The following is a 16,081-nucleotide window of genomic DNA, read 5'->3' as shown; positions in this document are numbered from 1 at the left end:
TCAGTCTGGCTTCTACCTCCCCAATAAAAATGACCTGGGATAAGCCACTTAATCTCTCTGTGACTCACTTTCCTCATTCTCATAGAGTGGAAAGAGCTATACAATGTCAGTTGTGGTTGTTGCTTATTATATTATCAGGGATTACTTCATATCAGGTATTATTATTCAGTTCAGAGAGGAGGAAACTATAAGTCAGAGAAATAAACTTTCTTCACCAAAGTCACACAGAAGGTAGGTAAGCTTATCAGGTCTTCTCACCCCCTGTAGAAAGATCAGCAGCTTCCTGTTACAGGTAATGAACCACATAACTGTGTTCTAGATTCACTGCTGGCACAGATATAAGCTGTAGAGAAGCCACTTCTCCTCTCTGAGTCTCAGATTCCTTGTGGGCCAAATGAGGAAAACAAGTACTCCAGTTGTTGGAAGGACTAAACAGGCCCATATAAAGCCCTAGCATGTGTCTGGCAGATAGCAGCCGCTTGCTACACACCAGTTCCTCAGCCTTCCCAGTATTTCCACACTGGCTTAGACACGTCAAATAGCTTCAGGTTCTTCAAGTGCTTTTGAAGGCATCCTTCTCAACACCATAGCACAAAGTCAGATTTGAAAGTTATACGCAATAGAAGCAGCCCCATGGAGCCCCATTCACCAACTGAATGTAAGGGTGGTCAACCTTCTTTCCATTCTGGGAATGGTAGGGGTAAAGCAGAGAAAGGAAAGAAATCAGCCAGGATGATGAGAGATCACCATTTATTCTAACTGCTGAGAAAGGCAGTGGGTCTTAGGGACTGATGCTTATTGGCTACTTCACAAACTACCAACACTACTAGATAACTTAATAGGCCATGTTTTAGGTTTTAGGGTGGCAAGAAATTTCCTGAAAGTCCTGATCCACCACCAGGAGTTTTGATTTTTAATTTGATAAGTATTCCTACCACAACCCTAAGGAAGGGTCTACCAATGGACCATGGACCAGCTCTAACACTTCCACTGCTACTGGCATGTCCAGATACCCCAAGGGTGTCCATACCAGTCCAGGTCTAGAGAGCTGATGGAGGGGAACATCAGTTCTAGTATCATCATCTGGGGGAGGGGGAAGGGAAAGCAAACCCTCTAGGGATTTCTCAGGGAATCCTGAACATGGACACAGTATAAGATGGTAGCTGATCATCAAAGCAATGGTGAAAGAAACAGAATCACTAGGTCACCAACTGTTAGCTCAATTCCTCTCCTATACAGTCTCAACGGAATCACAACCTCTATCACCTGTTGAGAAACAGAAAGGCAACAGGCTACTAATCACACAACAGTCCTGGCCCTGAGCTAGATGAATGTTCCCTCCTAGCATCTCTACCTGATGCACTCTTGTCATAGCAAGACAGATGACTTCTGAAAATGTCTGGCAATGTTGATCACAGGTTTTTTTTTTTTTTTTTTTTTTTAAACTGCCTACTCAAAAACACACTGCTGACATCTAAAAATAAATATGTATCTATATTACAGACCTTTTTAATAAGAGATAGCATTTACCTTAAAGGTATAAGACCATTAATTCAACATGATTTAAGTTATAAAGAGGGGATAAACCAAGGGCTCTACACCTCATCATATTAATAACATTGAACATGGAATAGACTTCAAACTTTAAGAATGACTCTGAGTAAACCTCCTTTTTCTAACTCATCCAAAGTTAAGACATAAAACTCATCTGGTTATTCCTTTCTTAAGAATGGATAAGGCACCTATCATCCTTTGACCTCTCTTCCATTTTCTGGAAAAAATGAAGGCCACAATGTCTTGCCATGGCTGGCCACTCTTCACATACTCTTGACTTTGTGTCTGCTCATCTCCTCTGGGACCCTGCTCCACTTGTCACCTTTTCCTCCTGTCCCTTTACCCTCTCCCTTTTGACTGACATCTGGTCTTTCCCATCAATCTCTAAACATGTTCACATTTTTCCCATTATGAAAAAAGGAGCCTCTTTCCATAAAATTTCTCCCTTCAGGTTCTACCTACCTTCCTTTCTTCCTCCCTCCACACAAAAAGTTACTGTCTTTCTTTGTTTTACTACTTCCCATTTACTCCCTGAGCCCAGGCAGTTTACTTCCCACAATGAGCACCACCATCAACAAAATAAAACAACTCTTCCTAAGGTCATTGATTCCCCCCATCCCCCAACTACCAAATCCAACAGCCACTTTCCAGTGGTGACCTTTCCTGCCCTCCCAGACACAAATAACTAACAAATCCCTCCTCCATAAAACCCTATATCCCTTTGATTTCTATTAAATGATTCTCCTAGTTCTCTTCCTACCTCTGTGATCATTCACTCTTTTTTAGTTGCCTTTCCTGATGTCTACGTTGCCACCTCTTTTACTCCTTAAATGCTGCTCCTCCCCAAGACTCTCTCTTTGTCCTCCTTATTCAGTCATCTGACTGCTTCCATGACCACCTCCCTGCTCACATCTAACTCTCTTGAGCACTCTCATTATCTCCAGATCCCTACACCCAATGCCTAACAGTATGCCTCTCTTCATATCCCACCAGCATCTCAAACCAACTGTGCTCAAAACAGAACTAATTTTCTTTTTCTTTGCAAGCACCAATGCTGTTTCCTCCTGAACAACCCGTTAATGAGACTGCCATCTTCTCAAGTCAGAAGTATGAGAATCATTTACTCCTCACATTTTCCACAGCCAGTCAGATATCCAATCTCATCATGTCACTTTCTCTCTGTTGTCTTAAATCCTCTCTGCCATGAATTCCCCTTAGCTAACTACAAAATCTTCTTTATCTGCCTTCTCGTTTGCCTCACCTCCAACCAACTCACCACACTGCCAACATCATCTTCAAAATGCTTTGTCTGTCCTGCCATGCCCTTCCTTGAAACTGTGCAGTAACTTCTCTTCATGTACAGAATTGTGTCCAGTCTCCTTGGCATGAGGTACCAAGTCTCCACTAACCTCTTGCCTGCCTACCTCTGTGGCAGCTGCTCTGTACGCTTGCCTTCCATTGTTCATGATGTCTTATTCCTCTTTGTGCATTTGTCTAAGATGTGACTAGCATGTAGTGGGCCTTCAACAAATGTTCACTAAACTCTTATATCCTTAAATACACATGTTCACAGGCGCCTGGGTGGCTCAGTGGGTTAAGCCTCTGTCCTCAGCTCAGGTTATGATCTCAGGGTCCTGGGATCGAGCCCTGCATTGGGCTCTGCTCAGCAGGGAGCCTGTTTCCCCCTTACTCTCTCTGATTGCCTCTCTGCCTACTTGTGATCTCTCTCTGTCTGTCAAATAAATAAATAAAATCTTTAAAAAATACACATGTTCAAAGGCAGTATGTAAATTAAATCAATTGAGATAGGAGAAATGTTTTTTTAAGGATTATACTATTATTGACAAATTGGAAAGTAGCAGTTTAGGTAACCTAACTATCTCTGTCAGACTTCCTGAACTCAGAAGGCACCTGAGTCTCATTCAAGAGATGCTCACTTATCGTGAAGAAGGCAGCAAGACTCTGTTCTCAGTGGTCAATGAGCCCAACAGCTTACTCTATACCCCAAAGTGGTATTTGTGCCAATGCAGTCCTTTCCTTTCCCAGAAGTCATTGTCCCCTAATTGGTGCCCTTCTAAAAGCATGACTCTCAGAAATTTCCCTCTATTGTTGTTTTAACTCTTACATCATTTTGTTTCATTATGGAAAATTACACTGCTACTAAATTTCAATAAACACCAACCAGCTGCCAGCTATTCCACCAGATTCTTCCCCCAAGCCCCACCCTGAATAGAAAGTTCAGAGGCAGTCATCATGAAATCAGTAGTTATAGACAGAGCAGCAGGAGTGTTAGTGGCTATGCTAGGCAATCCACCTGGCTATGCTACCCCCTTGCCCACCCCCCCATCCTTGGTTGAGGCAATCTCCTCATCCAGGATGATTAACCACCAGGAGAAAATGATCAGCTTTTCCCTTCATCCTAGAACAAGGATTTTCAAAGAGCACTCAAACCACTCCACAGCTACTAACAACCTAACACGGAAAAGGAAAACAGTGGCCTTACTTGCAACAAATGGCACTGATTGGGAGGAGAAAGACACAGCCATTGACTTTCTGATGAAGTCTTCAGGGGCTGCCTTGCCAATAGCCAAGGTGGGGAAAAGCATCAAGGGAGCACTGCTTGCTGTAGGAAGTGCTGGGCAAGACAGAACTTCTCAGAAACAGGAAGACTCACTAGTCCCATTGAAATCCGAGGACAGAATTTGCCTCTGAAGACTTCTTCAGAAAGCTGCAGTTGCCCCAAATACAATGTGTTTATAGATTTTATTTGTCAAATATATTCTCCTGGAAATGATTTGGGTGCTTTAATAATAGATGAAATGTTGATTAGTATGTTCAAAAACTTAACAAGCAACGATTTTCCAGAAAGACAAATTACATACATATTCAGCTACCTTGTAGGGCTCCCCAAATAGATCAAAGCCTGAAGAAAAGAGATCATCTTCTTGCTGGACTTCTTGATTCCTCCGCTCCCACTCCCTTTTTTTAAGTGCACTACGGTCTTGTTCATAGTGACTGATAGGAAAAGAAAAAGACAAAAGAAGAAAAAGATTAATTAGTCATGTCATTCAGATCTCTCTTGTTATCAATAAGAAGAAAAATAATACAATCCAAGGCTACCCAAATGGATATACTGCATGGGGAGTGGAGAAACATTTTCTTGACTCCCGAGGGGTTTAAGATCATGACCAGTTCTTTGGAATATAGAAGAACACGGAAACATGCTTATTAGCAACCATACTCATGCCCATGTGAGTGTTCCAGAATCCTCTTCTCTTGTCCCTACTTGAGTACCACAGGCAATTAGATGCTCCCTGAAAGTCAGTCCACTTGCAAAAAAGTGCTGAATTCAAGTTGCTTTGTGTTACCAACTGCTTAAGGCTCAGAATCACAGACGTCATAAAGTCCTAAGGGAAAGGAATTAACCAAGATGTCACAGGCCACCTATAATTCTGTCCTGAGCCCACAGCCAAAGTTAGCCTGTTGTAATGAAATCATAGGGGAGTTTACGGGCATTTTTGGAAGTCTACAAAACACTGAACCACTAATTTGCTCACACTCCTTTTTTGTGGTGGGCGTGTCTTTTCTCTCCTCATAGTTGTGTCATAGGAGACTGACAGCCTCTTCAGGAAACTCTTCACAAAGAAAGTGTCTGGCTTGAATGGCAAACAGCTAACAACAAAAGGTATCACAAGCCTTGAATGACCTCAAGGCATACCTGTTTTATAAATGCTGTATAGCTCTGTGACTCTTCATGTTTCAGGCTTTCCCATTGGAGAATCAGTACAGAAGCTTCCAGACAATATCTAAGTTATACTCCAGGCCCTGGGATTTTCTAGTATGAAATGCTTCCCAATGAAGAATTAGGCAAGAATATACCTATTACCCCATAACCTGTATGTCTCAAAAGTGGTGGGTTTATTTTGTCCATTGGGTTTTCTCTTCCCCTGCCTTTGATCAAAATCTTACCTGAAGTGAACACATATAAGTGGAGCCAATCTAAATCATAGGAACATACGTAAAATGCCTAGCAGGTGGTGTACAAATGTTGCTTTCCTTCCCCATGTTAATACTGCCATGTTAAGACTTAATTAGATAATTGGCATGCAAATGAACATAATAGCTAAAGGAATTACAAGAGATAAATGATAGAAGAGTAGAGTCGACAGGTTTTAAATACATCCCAGATCTTAGTGCCTACCCTTGGTCTTCTAGTTTGCTCATGAGTATCATAACTTTTAATTTATAAAATAAGAGCCCAGAGCATGAAATAGCCATGCTTAACTAGATATTTATATACATGGAGTATGAGTTTACACTTAATCACTCCCTTTCTCCACAGGAATCCTTGAACTGACAGATTCAAAGTGACTTTGATAGCCTTATCTTCTGAATCAACAACACTTCATTCCTCTGATTTTCAAAAGTGGCCACATTTAAAGAATGCTCAGACGTACGTTATACTTTCACAATACAAACAATGCTAGACACAGAGGAGCTTGCTAGGCCAGGCATGAGGGGGCTCAATGAATGTTATCACCATCTGGGGAAAACAAGGGAGATTGACAGCACTACACCAAGCCCAGACCCCACATATGGGCCCCGTCTGGTCGAGAAAGATGACAAGTCCAGATCCTGGAAGGCAGTCTGTCCTTCAGAGTCTCAGACACCATCCACAGAGGTGACACTTGCTGGCATCATCTCTTCTCACTGGTCATGAGTTGAGATCGGAACCCCACACGGTTGCCATGGGTCGCAGTGTCTTTGTGTTGGAGGCTGAGGTGTGATCAAGCAGACAGAGTCACATCTTCAGAACGTACACATGGAGCATGAGATCAGACTTGAGCACGATGCATGGGTCGTGCATCTCCCAAGCCCAACATTAGTGTGTCCAAATGTAAGAAAGAGAGGGGGAGCATCAGGGGTGGAGGTGCACCAAGTTAAAGCAATATTTAGTGGGGGGGGGGAGGCAAGCCGGGAAGTTCTGTTGCAAAGGAAGACACTTCATTTCTTTGCCTGCCACAGCAGTTGGCTCTTCACACAAAAACAAGAGCCCAAATCTCGTGCTTCCGAAAAATGTGAGCAAGATGTCAGCTTTCTAGCTATCTGTTCATTCAGTGCATCTGATAGCCAGGAATGACAGGCCCATAGATCACATTCAGTTCTTCCATGAAGAGAACTGAGGTGCTTTGGTCTCTTGGCTGTGCAAACTACCTTCCTTCTTCTCTGAGGGAAAGATATAATGAAAACCCTGAAGGAAGAGAAGGATGAGGAGAAGAAAAGGAAACGTATTTCCACTTGTGCAACACTGAGCGGCCAGCAGCCAGGGCACTCTGGGCGCTTTCAACCTGGGTTTGATTTGTGAGGGAGGCTCCTGGCTCCATTTTGCATCAGTTCATTAGCTACCAAATTCCAGACAAAATGTGAATAGCAGATTGAGTGTGCACATGGGTGTTATCTGTTGCAAGCAAAGTGCCTGCTGCGTTTTTTAACACCTACACCAAAGAATAGTTAATTCTCCTATCTCTGGCGAGAATCAATTGAATCTCCATAGAATATCACCGCTTTTGGAAGGCAACCAAATCGTTCCAACTTCTTCCTCCTTTGCTCAGCATGGTGTTGTACTGAAAGCTTCACAGGGCGAGGTGTAATGGGGAATGAACTCCACAGTGATAAGGCTTTCACAGTGCAGAACATCACCGATTTCTGACTGAAACCAAAATTACTAATTTGAAGCACCGGCTAATTAAAACCCCAGCTATGTATTTAGCCTCTTGTTATACCTACTGCAGTTTATAATTATGGAGACCTCTTTATCTACTCAATTAAAGTTCTTATGATTCAGGCAGGTTGCATTTGAACCTGTTTGCCCCGTGGGGACCAGAGAAAAGCATATGGCTGTCCCCCAATGATGTGATGTACCATGTACACTGTGGGCTTGTCCAGAGTAAGGAAGTGCTCCGTGGCCCCCAAAGAAATGCTCAGGCCAGAAATGTGAATTAATCACCATATGATTGGGCTAAACAATTCAAATTTATTCACACTGAGGAGGACTGGGGGAATTGGTCCTATGAGTGTGAAAACCTATTTCCCTGTTGTGAGGTGGAGCCAAAAAGCTCAACCAGAGGACTTTTTCCTTCGTAGCAAGTCAGGACATTCTTCCAGCTTTTTCCCCCCAAGATAGAACACAATTCATCACATTATGGTGCCATCAAAACCACTGACCCACCACTCATAACTCACTTTACTCTCAATTAACCAAAAACCTCTGATCGATCTCTCTCTCTCTCTCTCTGCATCTTATGTCTTAGGATTCCAGTTTTCCTGACCACCCCACTAGCTGATAGGAAAAGGAAAGAAATAACGAGTTACTTGTTACTCTGTCACTCACTCCAATGTAAGGTGTGATGGTGAGAAGCTTCTCTCTGGAATGGGGCTTTTCTGTTAGCTCTAATTTCTTCACCCATCTGTCCATTCCCCTCGCCTTTGCCTGAGAAACTGCCCTTGTTAACACAGGAGGAAACTAAGGTGCTCCAGAGAAGAGGGGAGTTGGGTTAAACCCTCAACAAGAGAAAAGCAAAAGAAGCTGTGAACCTGGGTCTCTTCCACCTCGGAGGTCAAGTGATTTCTCCTCCTCATCTTCTCCTTCTCTCAGATACTCTCCAAATCTTGCACTTAAACCGATCATGTACATAGGTAACTCCAATTTTCACCACTAGAAGCCACAGGTGCATCACTAGGATGATAAAATCCAGAGCACATGTAGATTCATGGAGATTGAGAAAGTTCAATTAGGTCATCTTCATTAGCTCCTGGTAGTAGCATGCTTGAGCTAATGATGCAGGCTCATCTTTTAGAACAAAGACCATTAGAGCAGGAAGATATGTTGGCAGTCAGGCTGTTCTGGTCTCTTCATTTTCCAGATGAGGAAATTGAGCTCAGAAAGGTAATGGGCTTTGCATAATGTTTGTAGCAGCACTGGGAACCAAGAACCCAATTTTTCCAGTGCCCCAACTCGTCTCTGCCTAACACCCCCATGGTCTGTGCCTTCTGCAGCCCATGCTCCCATTGCACTCAAGAATAAATATCGGTTCTGTTGGCACTCTGTTGGTCAACTTTCCTTAGGATTGTATTTGATTAGAGATTGCCAGTAGGAAAAAAATATATAGGAATTTAATTTGGATTCTAGTATAGAATAAACATTAGTTTCTTTACACTGAACATACACACCCTAAAGGGATCATAAAAATTAACTACATCTGCAAGGAGAGGCTGAGCAGGGGAGAGTAAAAACCAGTTGAAGTCCATTTGTTCTGTGTATTTCATGAAGTTTAATAATCATTGTTTACCTAATTTGGTGATTTTACAAAGCTAGGTGAGGAAATATTTTAAAAACACTGTTATCTTAAAATGACAAGTTTGTTTAAAAATATTAATATAGGATTTACTGTAGTAACAACATATATGAAAGTAAATAATTCAATCTCATTATCTAATCCAACTGGCACTAAAATATCTTTATTTTGGCTAATATCTTTGTAAAAGCATAAAAAATACATATTTAATTCACCCGAGGGACAAACATAAGCTATAACTCACTCCTTATGACTCTCCTGAGTGAATTTCTGCCTTCTATAAAATTTATATTTATACTTATTACATGTTCCAGTGTTCTAAGTGCTACCCTTTTTTTTGTCAATAGTCCTGTTTTCAATTTGACATTGACCTAATCTTTACACAGCTTCTATTAGTTAAAAAAAACTCTGCTATTGAATACCCTCAAAATTACCCCCCAAGTTATGTACTTATTTTATCTGTTAATAATTCATCAGCACTTCAATGTAAAGTGTTAGGGGCCCCTGGGTGGCTCAGTTGGTTAAGCACCTGCCTTCAGCTCAGGTCATGATCTTGGGGTCATAGAATGGAGCCCCATGTTGGGCTTCCTGCTCAGCGGGGAATCTGCTTCTCTCTCTCTCTCTGCTCCTCCACTCATGCATATGTGTGCACTCTCTCTCTCAAAATCTTTAAAAAATGTAAAGTACTAAATTCAAAACTATTAAATAAAGTTAAAAGCAAGCCATAATTATTTTACACATATAGGGGAGATGCATGAGAACCGTGGATCTGAAGATATGAACACAGCCTTGAAAGGGAGTTTCTAAAATCAGTGGAACCTCTAAGTCATGTTTAGACTGTAGGACTCATTGAGACCTCTGCATAGAACCACTCTCTTCACCAAACGGACTCTCTCCTCATGGACACCGGCTCTCATTAAAAAAAAAAAAAAAAAATCAGTTCTTCACTCCTTGTATACCTAATACTCCACTGTATACTCCTGGTACTATGTTATACCATGCTTATTAAGGGGGTTCACTGTTATGAGCTTACAATGATTTCACCAGGGTCCTCTATGTCTCCCATTAGACTTTACTCCTTAAAGGAAACGTTTGTCTTTTCTAAGTCACTGACACCACACTACAGGTGACCACAGCAAAGCTTCTTGAACATAAATAAGCCATGTCAAATACAGACATACAAACAGAGATATTTAAAAAACATTTGCCTTAGGCTTAGAATAAAATTATTTACACCAGCCTATCAAATTCCTCAAATGTTGTAGTACTTCTAACAAATACACAATACTTAAGTGGCAAAGGCAATTGATTACATCTAGGAATGGCCAAAACCTAGTAAAAACCAAACCCAAGATCAACCGACAGGTTATGCAGTTTCTCAAGAATTCTGCAGGTGTCCAGAAATGATGGTCACCATTCTCAGAAGACCTGGGCTGGGGCTCCACCTCTTTCACTTCCAAGTCACTTGATCATTTATAAAGCACTTTCTATTTCTAAGCCTCAGTTTCATTATTTGTAAAATGGGAATAATCTTTCTCTTCCCTCTTCCTGCAGGTGGTATCAAGGTTAAATGTGAAGGTGCATGAGAAAGGCTCTTGAAACTACTAATGACTGGGATCACTGGCACCCCAACCGGTCTTGACCTTCAGCCCTGTGAACTTCACTGCACATTAATCACGTGTGCCCCACCCACACCCAGCAAATTAGCGGGGCAGCAAATATCATTTCCATGTAAGGATGGGAAATGGAGGGTCAGAAGATTGTTCCAGACTATGAGAGCTATGTCCAGGACACCACGACCTGATTCCTAATTCAGAGCTCTTGTAAAAAGTCTGAGACATGTAGTTTGCACAAGTTCCCTTCATGCCACAAAAATTAGAGCCACATTTTTTTACTGTTGAGGTCTAAAGTCTTTCTAGTAACAGATTAGGGCAAAGAATATGTCATCAGCTACCCTCTGAGACATTTTCTCCATAGATTCAAAAATGATCTTTGTGATAGAGGCATTATATATAGGGAATTCAGTCACAAACTAATACTGACATGAGGTTTAAAGTCATAACTTTTTAATCTAAAATATTTCCAAATATTACCAATCTTCTATCATCTCAGTACTGGCTGTACATGGAAATCACCCAGGGAAGATCATATAAATCCTCACGCCCTGGTCACAAGCCAGGCAAAAACCATCAGAAGGTTCCAGAGTGGATCTCAGGCATTGGATAGGAAACAACTTTTGGTCTTCACATATGATAGGATCATTTGTATATAAACTTCTTTATTGGACCCATTTCGGTGTGCTTAAATCTGATGGACTTAACATGAAGGTAAATCAAGAACCAGGCCTCTGTGGGGAACAGATGTATTCTATTATGCAGAAATCGACATTGCTAATACATGTCGGCACAAATGTCTGGAAGGTGAAAAGCAGCTACCGCAAGAATGGCACAGGCACAGGACAAATGATCCAGGGGGAATATCTAAAACTTGAACTCCCTGCACAATATCCTGGCTTAGCAGGGGCTCTTAAAGCTTCTTCTCAGAACAGCAAGCACAGGTAGACACTCAAATGAATATTGATTATTGACAATATTCTAAGAGTGCACTAAAAGTCCATTTTTTTTCCAGAGGATTCCATTTTAATGGAAATGCAACTTTTATACTGAATGGCCATGAGTCCAGCACGCGAAGGTTCTCATCTGCCTGCAGTGGCACTCAACTTCTCAATAACTTTCTAGAAGCCTGTTAAAATGTACTTTAAAAGCAGTCTTTGTGGAGAAATTAAATTCTTTTGTCCTCACGCACTCTAACCGTCAGTTAAGAGACATAGTCCAATATCCGTGACTGCTGGAGAGAGGGCTCTGTGTCCTCAGCAAGTGTCATCTCCCTCCTCTTCTCAGCAGCTCAGAATATGTGAGCCTGTGTCTCCTTCATCTTCATGTCAAGCAGCCCCACCTCTTCCACACTCAGGAACCCCACTATAAGAAGATGGCATTGCACAAGACATATATAGACATCCCTGAGTTTTCTCTGCGGTTTTTGTATCATTTTCTTAGGTTAAGTGTCTGATTTCCATTTTTATTGAAATTCACTTAAAAATAACTCTACTTCTGATCCATCCATTAAAAATGAGAATTCACTATCACTTTTTCTGGCTCATTGACCCATGGGTCACACAAACTGGTGTCTTACAAGTACCTCGCATTCAGTATAGCCAAAGCAAGAGAGCTGCAAACAACTCCATGATTCAGAAGCTTCCCAAAGCAGTTTTCTTTCTAGCAAGGGCCTGAAGTGGACACTACCACCAAGAGTACTGGCAATGAGAGAGCAAATATAGTGAATGTATTTACTTATATGACGCTTGAACTGGTCCAAAAACTGAAACCATATAAAAATCAAAATGCCCTAGAACATTCTCTTCCCCTCTCTCGTTGGCATCTACCCTGTTCACCACTGCCAATCACACATAATCAGTTTTATTCTGTTCTTGTTTATTTGCCCAATGTTTCTTCATGCCCGCTTTTATGTTGACTTGAAATTATCTCATTTATAGGTCTTTCTTTAATCAGAGTGGAGGCTAATGCTTGAGCTTTAAAGAGATTTGAGAGCTGAACCTGGAGCTACTGGAAGGAAATGTGAGTGCGCTTTGTGTTGTCAGACATGAATGCATGGATCCACACATAAGACAGTGGTGGTGACAAGCTTTGTGTGCCCCTGATGGTTCAAAAGGTCTCTGGCCTGGGCTGGCCAGGGCTTGGCTTAAGTCTCTGCTCTTGACAATCTCTTGTCCAGCCAAGGCAGATCCTGGCACTGTCCCACATGCCACATCCTCAGCTCCATATCTGCTGCTTCTATGCCCGTTAAATATCGGGAATTCTTTTCCAAGTTAAAGCCCTAACAGAACTTGGCTTCTCAAAAATGACACTTTTTAGAAGGTGTTTTATTTTTTGTTACCAATAAGCAAGACAATTTTAAAAACTACTTAAAACCATATTTTCTCAGAAATCATATTCTTAATTACTTGCCAACTAAGGAAATTAATGTCCTTAACAAACAGTTGATAATTGACAGTTTGAGGTGGACTCTATTTTCATGTCTCACTAAAGCCTTTGATCGGCGAGGACTGGCTAATTTTTATCTAGGCAAAATTTACCTCCTAAAAGCTCACCCTTTGGGCTTCTGCCTCTCCATGGCAGGCAGCCCCAGAGCTCTGGCTGCTCTTCTGATCCTCTGCTTGCTCTCACGGCCCACGCCTGTTTCCTCATGTGTCACATGGACCTAGCATGGTGACTTTCTCCTGGGTCCCTCTTCTCCCTCTTGCCTTGATGAGATGCCTGACCAGGCACCCCACACCATTAGGGGTGGAAGTGTGTTCTCCTCAAAATTCATATGAACTCCTGACCCTCATACCTCAGAATGTGATCTTCCTTGGAAATGGGGTCATTATGGATGAAATTAGGTCAGTTATGATGGGGTCATCCTGGAGGAGGATGGGCCCCTAATCCAATATGCCTGGTGACACTGTAAGAAGGGGACATTTGAATGGGGAGAATGCCAGACACGTGAAGATGAAGGCAGAAATGGGGGTGATACTGCTACAAGCCAAGGAGAACCAAAGATGTCCGCCAAGCCACAGCAAGCCAGGGAAAGAGGCTTGAAACACAGCACCCCCCGCCAACTTCACAGCCTCAGAGGGAACCAACCCTGCCCATGCCTGGATCTCAGACTTCTAGCTTTCAGACTGTAAGACAGACCATCCATTTCTATTGCTTAAAACCTGCCTCTGCGGTACTTTGATATGGCAGCCCTAGCCTACTCACACGCCCTCAGAACACACCTCTGAGCTAGTCCCTGGGGAAAATGTCACGTCACATCACAGTGGGCACAGGGGATGGAGACCTCAGTATTCCCTTGTTTACTCCCAATTACATGCCACCCATTCCTCTCCTTTCTACTCTGGCACCACTCTCTGTTTTCCCCTCTTTCCTGATCTGTCTGAGACAACTGTGGGTATTCAATGAAACTGTCACCAGGGAGGAATGAATGCATTTTTGCTTCCCATTTATCTGGAAAAGTACCAAACTCAGTGTTCAGTTCTCAATAAATATTTTTTTGACTGAATGAACAAATGACAGGCAAACACATTTTTTCTGCCCAAGTTCGTGACAAATGTTGACAAAGATCTATTAATTAATATATTCATGAATTTGTTTATTTAATCCACAAACCTTTCCTGGGTGCCTACGTCACATCAGGCACCATGTTTGGTGCTTGGAAAAAAATAAGGCACAGTGCGAGTCTTGGAGAAAGTCACAGCCCAGAAGAGGAGGCAAATCTATTCCAAAATAATCCTAGTACAGGGTGAGGCATGCTGTGCTTATAGGAATAAAGTACTGTGGGAGCATTCTCAGGTTGGGGTGGGGTGGGAAGCAAAATCAGGAAGCTGTGTTCCAGCTGGGCCTTGCACGATGAAAGGGTTCACACCCTGCACATTGGCTAGTTCAAGTACATGCTAACCAAAGATGATCCCATGAGACAAACCTGGACAAGTGAACAAAAGATGAAAGAGGCAGCCAAACCCAGTCCCTAGGCTTGGCCATGTCTGGCGAAATTGGTCTATGACTGTGGCGGTGGGAGGGTAAGGTTTTCTGCTCTTTAGGGAAGCAGGAAAATCAGACTTTGGTCTTTGCAGATGCTCATACTCAAGGGTAAAACCCTAATTGCACTTCTGATACCGAGAGGAAGTGCCATATGGAAAGAAATGGATGCCTGAGATAAGCATGTGAATGGTGAGCTCCTAAAGGATAGATGAGATTTCAAAGGGAAGCATTTATTGTTTCCTGTATTATAGCACATTGTCTCGCGATATGATTAGTTATCAGTCTCAGTTATCCAAAACTGGTATGAAATAAAGCGTTTACCCAGTTATGCTTCATTGATGTCAGCTAGGGGAGCATGAAAATCTCCATGAAGGTGGGTAATTGATGTGTAAATCAGAGCTCAATCACTCTGTAATAGAAATGGTCCCACTGAAAATATGCTTGTTGAACACAATCACCCAGAAGCCAGGGGGAGGGAGGGAGGAAGCGAGGCAGGAAGATAGAAGGCTTATTTATTAAAAATGATAATAACTAGCAATTTTTGCAATTTTCCCTTCAACAGAGGGCTGCTGTCAGAAATGCTTGCAAGCTAGCTGTGACCAATATATCCAGATAGTTTCCTTCTGTTCTAATGAACTATTTCTGTTTTATTTAAATGCTTAGAGAGACTGTTGTGGATATTTAAAAATCAAATTAAAACAACATGTTCATCTCTGGAAACATGACACATGTTAATGACATCAGTTAACAATGCTTATCCTAGGTGTGCTTGCTATTGATTCTAAAATCCTTCTGTCACTTTGCATTTGCTCTCTGAAGAGCACTGAATAAAAATGGACAATGCCTTGCAATTTAGTGTTTTACTATTTCACACTGAAACAAAACTAACATGCTCTTGTTGATCAAACAGCAGGTCTGTATCTGTCATCATTATAATCATTACCTGATTGTCGCTCAAGGTGCCACGGCAATGTCTGGCAGCATAGTTTTTCTTCCCTTCCACCATCCTCGCTGAATAAAGAGAAAATTCTCTACAGCAAATACTGTCACAGAAGGTTTAATGGCCAATATTCCTGCCAATTAATATGGAAAATAAAGTGCTAGCTTTTTTTGTTTTTCTAGATCTTGTGAAAAGAAAAGAGTCTGCAGGAGAGGCAGGTGGCGGGCCCTTAGCTTACCTGCAGTAAGCCTGTCATTCCAAAGTGTGCACGTGCTGACTGCTTGTTCAGTATCTAGTGAGGGGCCCAAATCCCAATGTCCCCACCTTGACAAAAGTTCTGTATACGTGGACTCGCAGCAGGTGGCTGGGGGGACGGAGAAGAAATCGGGGGTTGACTGAGGAGGACTTAGCAGATTCACTTATTATCAACATCATTACAAAATAAATACAGAAATGAATCTGCTACAGACCAGGAGTCTAGATTTTTGCTTCTCTTTTGAAAAGCAACAGACTCTTACATTTGTAGGCTACTTCTCACTGTGCAAAGGACTTTATACAGGTATGATCTCATATGAGATTTGCAACAACCCTGCCAACCAGGAGGGACAGGTGCTCATTCTGACCTCCTCACC

General features: G+C 42.0%; 1 protein-coding gene across 9 annotated transcripts in view; it reads right to left on the bottom strand.

Annotated features, from left to right (window-relative positions):
• AFF2 (AF4/FMR2 family member 2) overlaps positions 1-16,081 on the bottom strand; it is a 459,081-nt gene that overhangs the window by 301,827 nt on the left and 141,173 nt on the right. For 5 of the 9 annotated variants that reach the window (XM_032330752.1, XM_032330754.1, XM_032330756.1 and 2 more), the window contains exon 2: positions 4,437-4,569. In XM_032330752.1, coding sequence (XP_032186643.1) covers positions 4,437-4,569 — 133 coding nt within the window. The remainder of the gene's footprint in view (positions 1-4,436; positions 4,570-16,081) is intronic. The other 4 variants (XM_032330753.1, XM_032330755.1, XM_032330757.1 and 1 more) reach the window with 1 other exon arrangement.

Source organism: Mustela erminea, chromosome X (genome assembly GCF_009829155.1).
Source record: "Mustela erminea isolate mMusErm1 chromosome X, mMusErm1.Pri, whole genome shotgun sequence".
Classification (NCBI taxonomy): Eukaryota; Metazoa; Chordata; class Mammalia; order Carnivora; family Mustelidae; genus Mustela; species Mustela erminea.
Note: the sequence above shows the minus strand (reverse complement) of the source record. Positions and strands in the feature narration are given on the sequence as shown.